Below are 15,285 nucleotides of genomic sequence, written 5' to 3'. Positions count from 1 at the left end.
TATTTATTATAAGGCGCTATCATCGTAAGATGTCACATTTAAGTGATGGGTCTAGATCCTGGTCTAGCATCATTTATGCTTGTAGGCTGGGGTAGTGATTAAAGTTCTAGGGGCTAGATGCTGGGCAGGTCGTAGAGCATTATGCTGACGTGCCTTTTACGACAGTTCATATTTTACAAAATTCGACTTTTACGGAGATCAGGTACGTAGAAATAAGCCCGAGGAATCCATGATTAAATCAACTCCGCCGTGCGTGAGGACAGTATAATGACATCACAGAATAACAAACGTGTATTGGTAACCGGAGGAATAATTAAAATTCATGTCTTTTTTAATGGTCCTAACGCTAAAGTTCATTCCATCTAAGCCTGGGTCTCGTAGGCGTCGGGGAAGCGCTTCATGTTGTTCTCAACGAGACCGTGGCCACGGAGGAACTGCACGTAGGCACCATCCTGCTTGAGCTTGCCCTCCTGGCGGAGCTGGACGTACTCCTCGCGGCGGACGGGGGTGAAACCCCAGTTCTTGGAGACGACGATCTTCTGGCGACCGGGGAACTTGTACATGGAGCGACGCAGAGCCTCGATGGCGGCGGCGCGGTTGGAGTCACGGGTGCGGACAGACAGGATGATCTGGCCGATGTTCACACGGGCAACGGTACCCTGGGGCTTACCGAAGGCACCACGCATACCGGTCTGAAGACGATCGGCACCAGCGCACGACAACATCTTGTTGATACGGATGACGTGGAAGGGGTGAACACGGACACGAAGGTGGAAACCTTCCTTACCGGCGATCTTCACGAGGTACCTGGAAAGGAAGAGGACTGGTTAGTGTCTGTTGTATTTGCGACGGGCTGTCTTCATCTTGGGCTCGGCTCGAGAGCGACATACTTGTTGGCACAGATACGGGCGGCTTCAAGGGCTTCGGAAGAAAGCTGCTCATATTCGTTGGAGACCATGTGCACACAGAGGGGGAAGTCGTCGACATTGGCCTTCTTACGTCCCAGATCGAAGATACGAATCTTGGGGTCGGGAACACCACGGTTGAACCGGGACTTGGGGTAAGGCTAGAGATCGATCATGTTAGTCAAGATATCCTTGATGGGTCGATGATAGTGTTGCAAAAAACGAAAGTCCCATCTCGAATAGTCAAATGACATTGCGACAGGCCATCTCTCATATCTTCTTCCATCGTGGTTGTTGTCATTGCTCCCCCACAAGCGAGAAATTCCGACCCAAAAATCCACAGAACATGAAAAATACACGAAAAAATCCATCAAACCGTCAACGCACCTTGTTCTTGCAGTAGCGGTAGCAACGAGCGGGACGGCGAGCCATTTTGAATGTTGGAAATGACCTTGTTGCACTTCCTGCGAACGGTGAGGTTGTCGAAGAGGGTGGTGTCGAGAGTCAAAAAGGGAAGGGGAGGCTTTTGGGCGCGAGCACTTCCGACGTTGATTTCCAAGCAGCGTCCACTAACGAGTGGCGAAACCCTAAACCCTACCATCTCCACCAATCAAAGCGGCGGAGGACCAGACCGCATTTGTCAGACGTCGGCGACATTTCGACTCGTATTGTCAGTTTTAAACTTCTATCTTGATAAAAAGTAGATAAATTCTCTCTGTAGGGGAATACATTAATGATTTATAATTTACGATGCGTCATACACCCCATTACGTGTTTGAATAAGCCTATACGAGAATGTACCAGATCATAGAAGAAAAGAATCAGTGTAAAGGTTTCTTTGTCATTATCTATCACGTGCCTCATCATTGCTTTTCAAGGCCTTGTATCGTCTAGACATAACAGAAGACATTGCCTGTGCTTTACACTTACTGGCTGCTCAGGATGTCGGAGTCACCGGCATCGAGAACAGTCATGGTGCTGGTGCGGAAGAGCTTACCGCAAGCAGTACCAAGCTCGATCTGTGCAGGCAAAGTTAGTGATCGAGTACCCTCCACAGCGAAAGATTGCGGTTTCTCAGGGCGGCTCCCAAACGACGTCCTCCTGGGAATGATTGGACGCGTCCGAGCAATGAGACATATGCGACACAGGGACACTTACGTTGTTACCAGAGAAGTGGTGAACAGGGGCCTTGGCGAGCATGGCGTAGTACTCGAGCTCACTCTTGCGGAGAGGAGGAGTGTTGGCAGCAATGATGACCAGCTTGGCCTTGCCGGACTTTAAAATAATTGTCAGAATGTTATCCCAGATGTCGACTGCTTCCAATTGTGTGTCAAAAGCTTACACGAAGGGTCTTGATGGTCGACTTGTAACCAAGGGTGACTGTACAGGTACAATTAGCAACCGAGTACGGATTCACACAACATTCAAAAATTATTGAAGATTCGACATACCCTTTCCAGACTTCATCACCAAAGCCAGACGGCTGTTGATGGAGTCGGCGTTCTTCTTGCTCTTAGGGGCCATCGTTACGCTTTTGAACTGAGTCGTTCGGTATGGATTGAGGATAGTCTGAGAAGATGCGCTCCGGCCTTATCGTGAGAATGAGTTTTTTTTCTACCTCTGTGGGGTTTTTGGCGGTCGGGCGGTTATATTCGCTCGGATAATCTCTAATCCTCTCCGCTCAGCTGAGTCATCCCGCCCGTTTCTGTTCTTTTGGCGATCCTTGAATCAAGTGTGTATCAGCGCCCGAAAGTGCAGCCCGTATCTTACGAGTGAAATAAATTAGCCCTACTTGGGACGGATCGGGCGTGGCTTATGTGCTGTCACTGCCTCCCAATTGATGGAGGGTCTGATGGAAACAATTAAATGTTGGTTGTACTGTTTTTAAACGTGGCGCAGATTCCTGCCATTTGCATCATTATCGGGTGGCCGGTAAGAAATGGAACTTTTGCTATTCCTGTTCTTTTGGGACAGATGGCGAGGCCCTGTACGCAGCAAGGAACCATGCTATCTTTAACCCGCCATGTGGTGAAGTTGGTTGCCTTCGCGGTGAAAAGGGTCTAGTTTTGCATGTATATACAGGATCAGTAGCCATAGTAATAGTAATAACAATCATAGAATGAAGGATTATAGTTAGTCTTGGTTGCCTCTCGGGTAGTTAAACTTGCATCGGAAGATGTAGTTCATGCAGACACTTGACAGTATTGTTGTTGTTGTTGCGCCATTAATTAAAAAGTTGAACTAGTACTGACGCAGTACGATATTCCCTGAGCAACCAACAGTATTAACGGTGTATGGGTTGGGTTGTCCGTTTCCATACGGGATCAACCCCCCGAATGCCTGCAATAAAATAAGCCAATCCACCGGTTTCCCCATCCCCAGAATATTTCCCATTTCCCTCGACGACTCGATTCTATCCCTAACGTGACACATCCTTTGGTCTCGCCCCCATTGATATTTATATCTCTGCCTCTTATTTATAATTTCTTTCTTTTCGTTTTGTTTGTTTCGGTCCAACGGTGGCTAGTCGGGAACCAGCCATAAATTCCACGGCTACTACTTAACTAACTAGACTTCCCCCACTACGGCATAGTGTCCACTGTGTTTTGACCGCTACTACTATATACCTCCCCGATCCTTAAATTTGTCACTTAATTTCTCGGTCGTTTCATCGCTGCTCCTAATTCTCGAGAATTGCCCCTTTTCAGGTTGTCTTCTTTGCTTCTTGCAATTCACCGCTCGCTGTGAACATCGTCATTGTCAGTGACAATGTCTACGACACCTCGGAAGCCTGGAACGCCAGGCAGTTCGACCAAATCCTCCCCCGGAGAAAACCATACGACGAATGGGACTCCTTCGCGAAGCCACACTCGATCCCCCAGTACAACAACAAATGGCGTGTCTCGATCCCCGTCACTTCGTGGTTCGGCTCCCGTGTCTGCGCGGGCTGCGGCTAGAAAACCTGGTCGTTCCAACCTCAGCACTTCGAGCGTGCCGAAAGTGAACCGCGATCCCTCTGAAGAAGAAGCCCGCGCTCAAAATGCTGCACTCATTGAAGAGTTGAAGGAGCAGTTGCAGAAAGCCGAGACGGCTTCAGAGCAATACCAGAAGCAGCTAGGCGTTCTGCAAATGCGACTGGATGAGGCCGTCAGCGAGCAAGGCAAACTGGAGGACCAGGTTCATGAGAAGGATAGCAAGATCGAAGCTCTCAACGGTGAGATCCGTGATCATGTCCGGCAGATACGTGACCTGGAGCAGGAGCATGAGTTGGAGCGGAATGCCATGCTGCAGGAGAAGGAACAGCAGGGGAGCCGCGAAGAAGAGATGCAGGCCACTATCCAGCGTCTTAAGGATTCCCTGGCTCAGAAGGAGCGAATTAATTCTGATGTAGATAAGAATGTTTCTCGTTCTTGTATGGTTCTCCCTCATTTTTCCCCCACATTTGCCCGGCTCTTTGTTTCTAACTTTCGGTTTCAGCCAGTTTCCGCAATCGGTCGTCTCCAGACGTCGATGGACAGTTTGCGCCTTCGTCCCAGATTGAGCGGAGCCCGTCCCGGAATAATTCCAAGCTGCTATTGCAGAAGGATAAATTGATCGAGTCCCTCCGCCTTGAACTCGCCGAGTCCCAAATCAAACTCGTGGAGATGGAAAATAAAGGTGGTGGCCGACAAAGGGAACTAGAGAAAGAACTTCTAGAGGCTCGTATGGCCAACGCTCGTCTGATGGAGGACAATGAGAGCTACCAGTTACTCCTTAGTGAGAAAACACTGAATGGTGATTTCACCAAGGGCGACTTCATGCGAGAAGCCCACCCCGAAGTTGAAGAGACTAAGGAGTCTGGCAGCGGTTTGGGTTCGCTGGCTGATGAACTTGAGTCTGTAGACGCAAGAACGGATAACGATAGCACCCGCAAGCTCGAGGCAGAGGTCAAGGCACTGAAAGACCAGAACAAAGCCCTTACTCTCTATATCGAGCGCATTATCAGTCGTCTCCTTCAACATGACGGGTTCGAGACCATTCTGGACAAGAACGAGAATGATCCTCCGCCTACCGATAAGTCCAGTATTGACAAGGAACTTCCACCGACGCCCACCGACAAGGAGGACGCCCAGTCTTTCTTGCAGAGGGCTAGATCGGTCGTGGCAGGCCCGACCCAGCGGCCTCAACGGTCACGTCCCTCAAGCATGATGCCGCCCCCAACCAGCGCGGCTTCTGTCCCTTCGACGCCCCACGAGAACCCGGAAACTGCTCCTAGCATTCCCATGAATCGTGTACAGGCAAGAGGCCACCGCAGAACAAGATCTGAACAGACAGATGTTGCTGTTGCTACTGTGGTCGGTCAGATGTATCGCGGACGGAACTCTGGGGGTCCAATGAGCCCCACACTCATGGGACCTGGAAGCCGTACAAGTGCCTTGTCTGGAGCAAGCTATATGTCCGGCGTGAGCGGCAGTAATCGCGCCCCATCGCTATCTAGCCAGCCCGACCGCAGCCAATTAAGCAGCTCAAACAGCGTCACGAGCGATCCTCTTGGTGATACGGCTTCTACGGGTGCCACATCGAGCTCTCCTCGTTCTAGCTCGGGGATGAACAATTACACCGGAGCGGTTATGACCCAGAGCAAGTTGCGCCCCCTGCGGCTAGTCAGTGAAACTAAGGCAGCAGATGAGGAAGAAGCCCGGAAGAAGGCCAACCGTGCCAGCTGGATTCCTTGGTTCAACCGGCCCAATACGGGTGATTCCGCATAAACGGCCTGATCATATTCTACTGACAAATGGTTCTTTTTTATTTTCTCAAATTACTTCTTTTTTTTTTTCTTGTTTTCTTTTGCTTGGCGTTTACCCATACAAGGCCTTATTTACTCCTATTGTACTGGCCTCCCTGGTCGTTTCTAACCCTCAGAATGTCGTCATGTTTCGATCTCTTGCTACCTTATTGACCTTATGATGGCGACGAACTTGTTATTGGATAACCTGCTATATATGGTTCTTTGACATTTCATGGCCACACCATTTGGAAATTTTTGTCATGTTACCCATGTTGATGCTTGGACGCTCGTTGAAACTTTCTACTGTTGGATATTTGCTGAGGATTGATTGTGACGATATTCCGGCCTTGCTCATGTCTCCCTCTCCTTGATGAACATATGATTTTTGCGCTCTGTTGATAGAGTGATAATCTTTTTGTGAAACTACACTGTCTCCGACGGTGCTGTTATTGTCCAGATTATGGACACGTGTATACCAATTAAATAGGCACAATGTCTCAATTCTATCTCTAAAGAATTTTTCCTAGTTCCTTTCAACCCAAGACATCAGTCACAGAAATATAATTAAAAAAACCAAAACCAAAACCAAAACCAAAACCCCAATTAATACACATGGTAGACATCCTATACTCCGGAACAAAGTTAGCCCGCCCCAGATAGCGGCCAGCTTGACAGTAAATACTAGGGTACAATACCTACACCAAACAACCCCCCAATCCCATCAACTGCCCCCCAATTCAAACAAACACCGCCAAAATGCCCGGCTCCCTATCCCTATTCTCCGTCAATGCCGTCCTCCTAATGTCGGCCGACGATGGCTCCCGCATCTTCGCCAAATACTACTCCCCGCCTCACCCTCCGGCTGGCACTGCCCCCAATTCTACCGATTACCCCGGCGCAAATCCCTACCCTACGCTCAAGGAACAGAGAGCCTTCGAACAAGGTCTTCTCGAGAAGACAAACAAGCAGACCAGCGATGTGATTCTGTACGATAACCGGATCGTCGTCTTCAAGATGGAGAGCGATGTCATGCTTTATGTCGTGGGCGGTGCGGAGGAGAATGAAGTCCTGCTTTATAATGTTGTTTTGTCGCTGCGGGATGCGCTGGGAATCTTGTTCAAGTAAGTTTTTCCTTTCTTTCTCTTTTTGGTCCCTCAGATCTTGGTTCAGTTATGGTATATGGATACGGACTAATGTGTGTGTGTGTGTGTGTGTATTGTAGGGGTGCCACCGACAAGCGGACGATTGTCGAGAACTACGACCTTGTGGCCTTGGCTATTGATGAGATTATCGATGATGGCATTATTCTGGAGACCGACCCCGTTCTGATTTCGTCTCGTGTGAGCCGCGCTCCCCAGGCCGATGCGCCGAATCTCAAGAGCATTGATCTCTCCGAACAAGGCCTACTCAATGCTTGGGAACTGGGAAAGAGGCGTTTGGCCGAGGGTTTGCGGCAGATGTAGAGGGAGATACGTATCATACCAGTTGGGCGTGTTTGGATTGGGTTGGTATTTGCATGGTTGTGCATTGATACTTTTTTTCTTTCTATTTTTCTTTTCTCGTGTCATACTATGTGGCTGGTCCTGGCGTGGTACTGTGCGTGTTGCCTATTCATTTTTGTGATGTTGACTTTTATCTACTTGGATTGTTTTATTTTTCTTTCAGGGACCCTGAATATTTTATAGAGATATGATACTCCCGGTTTATAGTTGTTATTTGTCGGTAGGGGTCCCTCAGTCTTGAGATGCCAGCGAAAGGAACAAAACAACAGTAAATCAGACAGCATAATGGATAATGTAGGAAATACCCGATTTGCTTCTTGATATTCTCCACATTTTTGTGGGCTGGGCTTGTGCCATCCGTGACTTATCGAATGGCATGGAAGTTGAAAAGCGATTAAAGCAATTTAATAAATAGTAAAAACCTGCCCCGCATACGTCACGCTCTTTACTCACACAGGCCCGGTTTTGGTCCTTGCAAACTTCATTGTCCACCAGTCACTTCTCGCCATACAGGCCCATTCCCTGGAGCCCCGGGCTAATAAAAAAGAAGATGAAGCAACGATTTTCATCCTTGGATGTCAAGGTATGCTTGGTAATCCTGTCGCTTGGGGCGGAACTTGGTTAGACTCATACACCTTCAGGTCATCTCCCAGGAACTCTCCTCGGAGATTGTCAATTTGCGAGTGTCGAACATATATGATCTCTCATCAGTAAGTACTAATTGGATATGGAATATTAAGTATGCAACTAACGTAGGCTGCCGTCTTCCTAATAGAGGATCTTCTTGTTCAAACTAGCAAAACCCGATCATCGTAAGCAGCTCATCGTCGACTCAGGCTTTCGATGCCATGTTACCCAATACTCGCGAGCGACGGCTACCATGCCATCTGGCTTCGTGTCTCGCATGCGCAAGTTTCTTAAATCCCGCCGGATCACCTCTGTGAAGCAAATCGGCACTGATCGCATTATTGACTTCACCTTCAGCGATGGCATGTACCACATGTTCTTGGAATTCTTTGCGGGGGGAAACATCATCATCACCGACCGTGAATACAACATTGTGGCTCTCTTCCGCCAAGTCTCCATTGCCGAGGGAGAGGAGGCCAGGGTGGGGATCAAATATACCCTGACGAATAAACAGAATTACCATGGAGTCCCGGAAATTACGCTGGATAGGATCAAGGAGACACTGGAGAAGGCGAAGGCACTATTTGCAAATGTCGACGGGGAGCCAAAGAAGTCAAAGAAGAAGAAGAATGCGGATGTGCTCAGGAAGGCCCTCTCCCAAGGCTTTCCCGAATACCCTCCGCTTTTGCTGGACCATGCTTTTGCGACAAAAGATGTTGATCCGGCAACTCCATTGGACCTGGTCTTACAGGACGAGAGTCTGCTTCAACAAGTAAGAGGTGTTTTGGAAGAGGCTCAGAACCAGGATAGGGGACTTTCAACGGAGGAGAACCATCTAGGTTACATCGTCGCGAAAGAGGATAATCGCAGTGCTTCTCAATCAACCGGGAAGAACGAAAAGCCTTCGGAAACTGGCACACTTCTCTATGAAGATTTCCACCCCTTCAAGCCTCGACAGTTTGAAGGCCAACCAGGAGTTAGCATTTTGGAATTCCCTTCGTTGAACGCCACCGTTGATGAATATTTCTCTTCGATCGAGACCCAGAAACTCGAGTCGCGGCTTACAGAACGCGAGGAGACGGCGAAGAGAAAACTTGATGCAGTGAGACAAGAGCATGAGAAACGAATTGGTGTCCTCAAGGAACAGCAAGAACTACATATTCGCAAAGCAGGCGCGATTGAGGATAATGTTTATCGTGTTCAAGAGGCCATGGATGCTGTCAATGGCTTGATCGCTCAAGGCATGGACTGGGTAGAAATTGCGCGCCTCATTGAAATGGAACAGGGCAGAGGAAACCCTGTCGCGAGAATCATTAAACTACCCTTGAAGTTACATGAGAATACAATCACTCTGCTCCTTGGAGAAGCTGGCGACGAACCAGATGAGGGTGATGAGCTATTCTCCAGTGATGAGGATGAAGAATCCGAGGACGAGAAGGAAAATGGTGGGGACCAACAATCGTCAACAGTACTGACTATCGATATTGACCTTGGCCTCACTCCATGGGCGAATGCCACGCAGTACTATGAGCAGAAGAAACAGGCTGCAGAGAAGGAGCAAAGGACGGCGCAGTCATCTACTAAAGCACTTAAAAGCCACGAAAAGAAAGTAACACAAGACCTCAAAAAGGGCCTGAAACATGAGAAACAAGCGCTTCGGCAAACCCGACAGCCCTTTTGGTTTGAGAAGTTCCTCTTCTTCATCTCTTCGGAGGGATATCTTGTCTTGGGGTAAGTATTATACTTTATCCGTGTTCCTGGATAAAAATTAACTCAATGCAGTGGTCGAGATGCTATGCAGAGCGAGTTGCTCTACCGCCGCCATCTCAAGAAAGGGGACATCTTCGTGCATGCGGACTTGGATGGCGCCAGGCCTATGATTGTCAAAAATAGGTCGAAAGAGCTTAATGCGCCTATACCACCAAGTACCCTTTCTCAGGCTGGAAATCTATGCGTTGCTACGTCGAGTGCGTGGGATTCCAAAGCAGTCATGTCGGCATGGTGGGCTCCGGCCAACCAGATATCAAAAACTGCTGAAGTTGGAGGGCTTCTCCCTATAGGCGAGTTTTTGGTCAAGGGCGAGAAGAACTTCCTTGCTCCGTCCCAACTTGTTCTTGGTTTTGGAGTGATGTTCCAGATCAGCAAAGAAAGTCTCAAAAAGAATCACAAAACACACCTTTTTGATGAGCCCGAGTCGTCCGAGACGACAGCGGAGGTCGTCCATGACCCTACCGAGGAAAGCACGCAGCCTCCTGAACAACAAGAGACTATTGAGTCTGGTACGCCTTCCGGGGAGTCCAAAGAGCAAGCTGAAGAGGAGAGCTCCGAGTCGGAGGACGAACAAGATAACGCAGACTCACTTCCCGCTCGAAATCCATTGCAGCGTGGACTCTCGGAGCCTCTTGACGCTGAAACTGCACAAGATGAGACCAAGGATGCCGGGCCAGATGGTGAAGATGCTCCTAACAAGCCAGAGGATGCAGACGCTACGTCGGATGAGGTAGAAGTAAACTCTGTGCATGATGCAAAGACACCAGTACAGGAGAGCTCACTTCACCATGAAACTGAATATCTTTCGGCTAGGGAAAGGCGATCACTTCGAAAAGAACAAGCATCCGACAAGAACTCGAATGGGACATCTACCAAAGCAACGAACGCTAAACAAGTGCTGGCAAATACTCGAGGCAAGAAAGCAAAAGCCAAAAAGGCGGCCGCAAAGTACGCTGATCAGGATGAGGAAGACCGTGAACTAGCTCTTCGTTTGCTTGGGGCGAACAAAGCCAAGGCTAGCAAGGCTGCCGCTGCAGCTGAAGCTAAGGCGAACCGCGATAAGGAAGCTGAGGCGCAGAAGAAGCGCCGCCAGGCGCAGCATGAGCGTGCTGCAGAAGCTGAACGAAGGCGACAGGCCCTGTTTGAAGAAGGTGGGGATGACTACGACGAAGAGACGGCTGCCGCAGAGGCAGCAGATCTCGAGTGGATTCCAGCATTGATTGGAACGCCTCATCCCGAGGATGAGATCATTGCGGGCATTCCCGTCTGCGCTCCGTGGGCAGCATTAGGCCGATATAGATACAAGGTCAAATTGCAACCCGGCACGGTGAAGAAGGGAAAGGCTGTCAAGGAGATCCTCGGACGTTGGGTGGCTGAAACCACTACCGGCAAGGTTAAGAAGGAATACGTTGAAGAAGCTGGCATTAGCTTTGCTGATGCGGAGAAGCTCCGGGCACGGGAGGGAGATGCGATCAAGGCATGGAAGGAAACAGAGATCATTAACAGCGTTCCTGTTGGGAAGGTGCGCATTATGCTTGCAGGTGGAGGCGGAGGCGATGGTAAAGGAAAAGGGAAAGGTGGTGGCCCAGGTACTAACAAGGGAGGGAAAGGTGGAAAGAAAAAATAGATTACTATCTTGTACGTAGCCTCTGGCATATTGTATCACTAGTCTTCTATACTACTTACTATCTGATGGTCACAAAACAATGCATGCACAATGAATCCGCTTAGTCAGAGATGCAAACCGACGTCATCGTCATCGCAAAAGATCAAATTTTCGAGTTGCAAAAAGACCGCAATTGGCGACAGTCAGTCATTTGGCAAATTCTGTATCGACTTTGGTAAGTTCCTTGCTGAGGGGCGTCAGGTCAGAAAGGTCTCCACTTGAAGATTTTCTAACAAATAAGGCTTTATAGGGCCGAAGAACGCCTTTGCCCCCCCCACTAACCAATCTATTCGCGAAAGTCACTCCCGCGACACTCCTCAGACGAAGTTTGCCCAGTCACTTCAGCGAAGCTGGTTTCCTTTATCTCTCGCCTTGTCGCTGGCGGCTGTCCGCGCAGCTTCACGAGGTTCTTAAATACTACTGCCAAAATGTCGCCTAAAGAGCAAACTCGGATTTTGTCAGTCCGCCGGTTGAATAAAGAAGGTCCTGGAAGTAAATCGCTTTTAGAATGGTGGGAAAGTGAGCGCAGCAATAAAACACCAGAAGCCGCCGCGATCGAAGAGGCCGGCCAACTGCTCCGGACAAGCAATATCCCTGTTGCGTTTCCTACAGAGACGGTGTACGGGTTAGGAGCCGATGCAACACGAAGCGAAGCGGTTCAAGGGATCTACAAGGCAAAACAGAGGCCGTCGGATAACCCGTTAATCGTGCATATTGACTCACTCGAAATGTTGGAACGGCTGCTCAACCCGCAGGAGTCGAGTCCCTCGTCGGATACCCCGAGAAACACAATTCCTTCTATCTATCAGTCTTTGATCGCCCGTTTTTGGCCAGGCCCCCTTACGATTCTTCTTCCCAACCCATCTGGATCGCTTCTCGCGAGTGAGGTTACTTCTAAACTGACTACTTTTGGTGCTCGCATGCCTTCTTCGCCGCTCGCGCGGTTGTTAATCCATGCTGCGGACCGGCCGCTGGCGGCACCCTCGGCGAACGCATCGACCAAACCATCCCCAACTGCGGCGGAACATGTGTATCATGACCTCCAAGGCCGTATCGAGCTAATTCTTGATGGGGGTCCTTGCGGGGTGGGAGTTGAGAGTACTGTGGTAGACGGCCTGTGTGACCCTCCCGCCATTCTGCGACCAGGTGGTATTGGCATTGACGAGATCCGGGCGTGCGCGGGATGGGAAAATGTACAACTAGGATACCATGACGGTACTCTCGACGTGAAAGAGATCCCTCGGGCGCCGGGTATGAAATATAGACACTATTCTCCGAAGGCACGTGTGGTACTCTTCGAAGCCAGCTCCAAGGAGCAGTCTGTCTCCAAGCATATTCGCAAGGACTTGGAAGACACAGCCATCGGGGCACATATGGTTGGCATCGTGCGAACGAGGCATTGGAAGCGGGGACTCGGATTATTGTCCGAGGAAGAAATCGAGAGAACCCTCAAGCCCCTTCCATCACTAGTCAACGGTCTTGTGGGATTCTCTGTTCCCATCAAGGGCAACCCCGGTCGTAGCCCTGCATTCAAGGAGGCCTTTGATTGTCGTCTGGGGCCGGACGTCGAGTCCATTGCGCGCGGACTATTTGCGGCGCTCCGTGCCATGGACGAAATGGAGGTCGATGTCATCTATGTAGAGGGCATTCCTGATCAACAAGGCGACCGTGCAGCTGCCGTGATGAACCGACTCCGCAAAGCTGCGGGGGCCGAATTGCGAGTTTAGGTTTTTGTAGACTCGAGACTAAAAGGGTATATTATGGTTTTTTTTTCTTCTTTCTGGTGCCTGATTATAGATAGTTAGAGCCTACTATTGCTGTTATAATTCCACTACGACTTGAGATGAAATTAATTCTTAATATCTCCGTTCTCCGTCCCTCAGATTTCGGGAATCTCCGGCCGCATATTGAAACCGATCGGCTTATCAGATTGCGCCTTATCAGACCTGAAGATTTGTTGCAGCATTGTGGGTCACTTGACTTAAAAAGTAGACATTCTACCATGTATTCAACATCTGATTAGCTCTGGAAACCCACGTGGCTGCACGAATCAGCTGAAATCTGGATACTAGTCTATCTCGTACCTTTTAGAAGTTGGGTCAAACTTCGGATTTGCATTGTCTTAAGTGACGATCTTTTACCCTACTTAACGACGTCGCTCTTTTATGTACATTCTTCTTCCATTTCTTTTCTTTTCTACGCTTCATTTCTATACCTCATTGACAACATTCAATACCCTAGTAAACCATTCATATCCAAATCCTTCGACATCTCTAATTCACGAGTATTCAACAACCTACAAAATGTGCCAATCCGACCTCCATGACTTCCTCCACGGCCTCCCCAAATGCGAACACCACGTCCATCTAGAAGGCTGCCTAACCCCAGACCTCATCTTCGAACTGGCCCAAAAGAACAACGTCCAACTCCCCAATGAACCAGCCTACGAGTCCATCGACACCCTCAACCACCGCTACGGCCATTTCACCTCCTTAGACGACTTCCTCCGCTTCTACTTCATCGGCATGTCTGTTCTCCACCACGAATCCGACTTCGCAGACCTCGCCTGGTCCTACTTCCAAAAAGCCCACGCCGACGGCGTCCATCATGCCGAGGTCTTCTTCGATCCTCAGGTCCACCGTGACAGAGGCATTCCTTACGAGACTATCGTCTCCGGCTTCGTGGCCGGTTGTCAGCGCGCTGAGAATGAATTGGGTCTGACGACCCGTCTCATCCTCTGCTTTGTGCGCCATCTCCCCGTTCATTCGGCTGAGAAGGTCTACCGTGAGGCCCTGGAGCAGCGCCACTTCGACGATGGGGTCCTCCACGGACTAGGCTGGTCCTCGACGGAAGTCGGTCCGCCAAAGGATATGTTCAGGGAACTGTACTCCTCCGCCTCCGCGAAGGGGATCAAACTTACGGCCCACGCCGGCGAAGAAGGTGATCCGTCGTATATCAGCACGGCGCTGGAACTAGGTGCCCAGCGCATTGATCATGGAATCCGCCTGGTTGAGGACCCCGAGCTTATGGAAAGGGTGGCGAGGGAGGAGGTTTTGTTGACGGTCTGTCCGATTTCGAATCTGCAGCTGCGGTGTGTGGAGTCTATTGATCAGGTTCCTGTGAGGAGGTTTTTGGATGCCGGTGTTATGTTCTCGATTAATAGTGATGATCCGGCGTATTTTGGGGGGTATATTTTGGATAACTATTGTGCTGTGCAGGAGGCGTTTGGGTTGAGCGTTGGGGAGTGGAGGGTTATTGCTGAGAATGGGATTAGGGGGAGTTGGATTGGGGAGGAGAGGAAGGGGGAGTTGTTGAGGCGTGTTGATGAGCATGTTAGTAAGTATTCTGTATGTGTATGAGAGGATATGTGTATATATATGTATAGTATTTAATGAATTAGAGGTCTTTACTTACTATTTTTTCATGACTGGGTCTTGCTTGCTGAGAATTATGGCATGACCGTTCTGTCTACCTCATATAATGTACAACTGCAAACCCTAAACAGCTGTCCATGATGGGTCATGGTCCAATAACCATATACGTATATATATATATGTCTATTATACCTCAGATTCCCTCTCCATCATCTCCATCACCACCCTCGTCTCCCGAGCAAGTTCCCGTATTTCCCCCGCCACACCATCAGTGCTACTAAGCTCCCAAACCGCTCTTTCCAAAGACACCAACGCCCCGGACAAAGCCCTGATTTACCCTCCCAAAGAGGCCCACTCCGACTCCCTGGAACCTCCTCATCCCGACTGAACAGCACATCTCCACGTAAAGCAGTCCACTCCGCAACAGTAGCAATATCTTCCTCTACCCCAGGAAGAAACCCAATCTCAACGTCACCCGGATACGCATGTTCACGCCGAAACAATACATGACCCTCCAAATCCCCGCCAATTTCTTGTATAGCTATCCCAAAGAAATTCGCCGTGCGGTCCCTCGTCATGCGCGCAAGGAGAGTGCTCAGATTGTGCCAGTTTTGGCGGCCTTCGGTTTTTGTAAAGCCCGTTCCTGGGTTCGGTTAATGGAAGTTTATGCTCG

At 49.5% G+C, this 15,285-nt stretch overlaps 6 protein-coding genes across 6 annotated transcripts; 4 read left to right on the top strand and 2 right to left on the bottom strand.

Annotated features, from left to right (window-relative positions):
- Positions 1–85: 85 nt before the first annotated feature.
- Positions 86–1,584, bottom strand: BDW43DRAFT_134245 (60S ribosomal protein uL16). The gene is made up of 3 exons (XM_032038231.1): positions 1,293–1,584; positions 891–1,066; positions 86–807 (listed from the first exon to the last, which is right to left on the bottom strand). Exons 1-3 carry the CDS (start codon positions 1,335–1,337, stop codon positions 363–365), a joined length of 666 nt encoding a protein of 221 aa, XP_031898684.1. The 5' UTR covers positions 1,338–1,584; the 3' UTR covers positions 86–362.
- BDW43DRAFT_134263 (60S ribosomal protein eL30) lies at positions 1,520–2,600 on the bottom strand. Its single transcript, XM_032038232.1, has 4 exons — positions 2,357–2,600; positions 2,248–2,285; positions 2,064–2,180; positions 1,520–1,924 (listed from the first exon to the last, which is right to left on the bottom strand). The coding sequence occupies exons 1-4, from the start codon at positions 2,427–2,429 to the stop codon at positions 1,832–1,834; spliced, it is 321 nt and encodes a 106-aa protein (XP_031898683.1). The 5' UTR covers positions 2,430–2,600; the 3' UTR covers positions 1,520–1,831.
- A 708-nt stretch (positions 2,601–3,308) lies between these two features.
- BDW43DRAFT_281781 (uncharacterized protein) lies at positions 3,309–6,179 on the top strand. The gene is made up of 2 exons (XM_032042556.1): positions 3,309–4,317; positions 4,383–6,179. Exons 1-2 carry the CDS (start codon positions 3,675–3,677, stop codon positions 5,651–5,653), a joined length of 1,914 nt encoding a protein of 637 aa, XP_031898682.1. The 5' UTR covers positions 3,309–3,674; the 3' UTR covers positions 5,654–6,179.
- A 216-nt stretch (positions 6,180–6,395) lies between these two features.
- On the top strand, positions 6,396–7,471 carry BDW43DRAFT_281778 (coatomer subunit zeta). Its single transcript, XM_032042555.1, has 2 exons — positions 6,396–6,794; positions 6,896–7,471. Exons 1-2 carry the CDS (start codon positions 6,430–6,432, stop codon positions 7,134–7,136), a joined length of 606 nt encoding a protein of 201 aa, XP_031898681.1. The 5' UTR covers positions 6,396–6,429; the 3' UTR covers positions 7,137–7,471.
- A 254-nt stretch (positions 7,472–7,725) lies between these two features.
- On the top strand, positions 7,726–12,965 carry BDW43DRAFT_301509 (putative DUF814 domain protein; the record flags this gene model as incomplete). Its single annotated transcript, XM_032045058.1, has 6 exons — positions 7,726–7,758; positions 7,817–7,885; positions 7,951–8,283; positions 8,317–9,533; positions 9,585–11,182; positions 11,575–12,965. 6 exons carry the CDS (start codon positions 7,726–7,728, stop codon positions 12,963–12,965), a joined length of 4,641 nt encoding a protein of 1,546 aa, XP_031898680.1.
- A 576-nt stretch (positions 12,966–13,541) lies between these two features.
- On the top strand, positions 13,542–15,000 carry aah1 (adenosine deaminase; the record flags this gene model as incomplete). The annotated part of the gene is made up of 2 exons (XM_032047426.1): positions 13,542–14,574; positions 14,810–15,000. The coding sequence occupies 2 exons, from the start codon at positions 13,542–13,544 to the stop codon at positions 14,998–15,000; spliced, it is 1,224 nt and encodes a 407-aa protein (XP_031898679.1).
- Positions 15,001–15,285: the final 285 nt, after the last annotated feature.

Source organism: Aspergillus alliaceus (assembly GCF_009176365.1).
Source record: "Aspergillus alliaceus strain CBS 536.65 unplaced genomic scaffold BDW43scaffold_32, whole genome shotgun sequence".
Lineage (NCBI taxonomy): Eukaryota > Fungi > Ascomycota > Eurotiomycetes > Eurotiales > Aspergillaceae > Aspergillus > Aspergillus alliaceus.
Note: the sequence above shows the minus strand (reverse complement) of the source record. Positions and strands in the feature narration are given on the sequence as shown.

Coding starts and splice junctions, on each gene's coding strand:
- BDW43DRAFT_134245 (XM_032038231.1), bottom strand. CDS start 1,337: ATGGCTCGCCGTCCCGCTCGTTGCTACCGCTACTGCAAGAACAAG. Junction 1,067..1,292: donor ACCGCTACTGCAAGAACAAG/GTGCGTTGACGG, acceptor ATCGATCTCTAG/CCTTACCCCAAGTCCCGGTT. Junction 808..890: donor GCCCGTATCTGTGCCAACAA/GTATGTCGCTCT, acceptor CTTCCTTTCCAG/GTACCTCGTGAAGATCGCCG.
- BDW43DRAFT_134263 (XM_032038232.1), bottom strand. CDS start 2,429: ATGGCCCCTAAGAGCAAGAAGAACGCCGACTCCATCAACAGCCGTCTG. Junction 2,286..2,356: donor GGTGATGAAGTCTGGAAAGG/GTATGTCGAATC, acceptor GTACCTGTACAG/TCACCCTTGGTTACAAGTCG. Junction 2,181..2,247: donor CGACCATCAAGACCCTTCGT/GTAAGCTTTTGA, acceptor ATTATTTTAAAG/TCCGGCAAGGCCAAGCTGGT.
- BDW43DRAFT_281781 (XM_032042556.1), top strand. CDS start 3,675: ATGTCTACGACACCTCGGAAGCCTGGAACGCCAGGCAGTTCGACCAAA. Junction 4,318..4,382: donor TAAGAATGTTTCTCGTTCTT/GTATGGTTCTCC, acceptor TTTCGGTTTCAG/CCAGTTTCCGCAATCGGTCG.
- BDW43DRAFT_281778 (XM_032042555.1), top strand. CDS start 6,430: ATGCCCGGCTCCCTATCCCTATTCTCCGTCAATGCCGTCCTCCTAATG. Junction 6,795..6,895: donor GCGCTGGGAATCTTGTTCAA/GTAAGTTTTTCC, acceptor TGTGTATTGTAG/GGGTGCCACCGACAAGCGGA.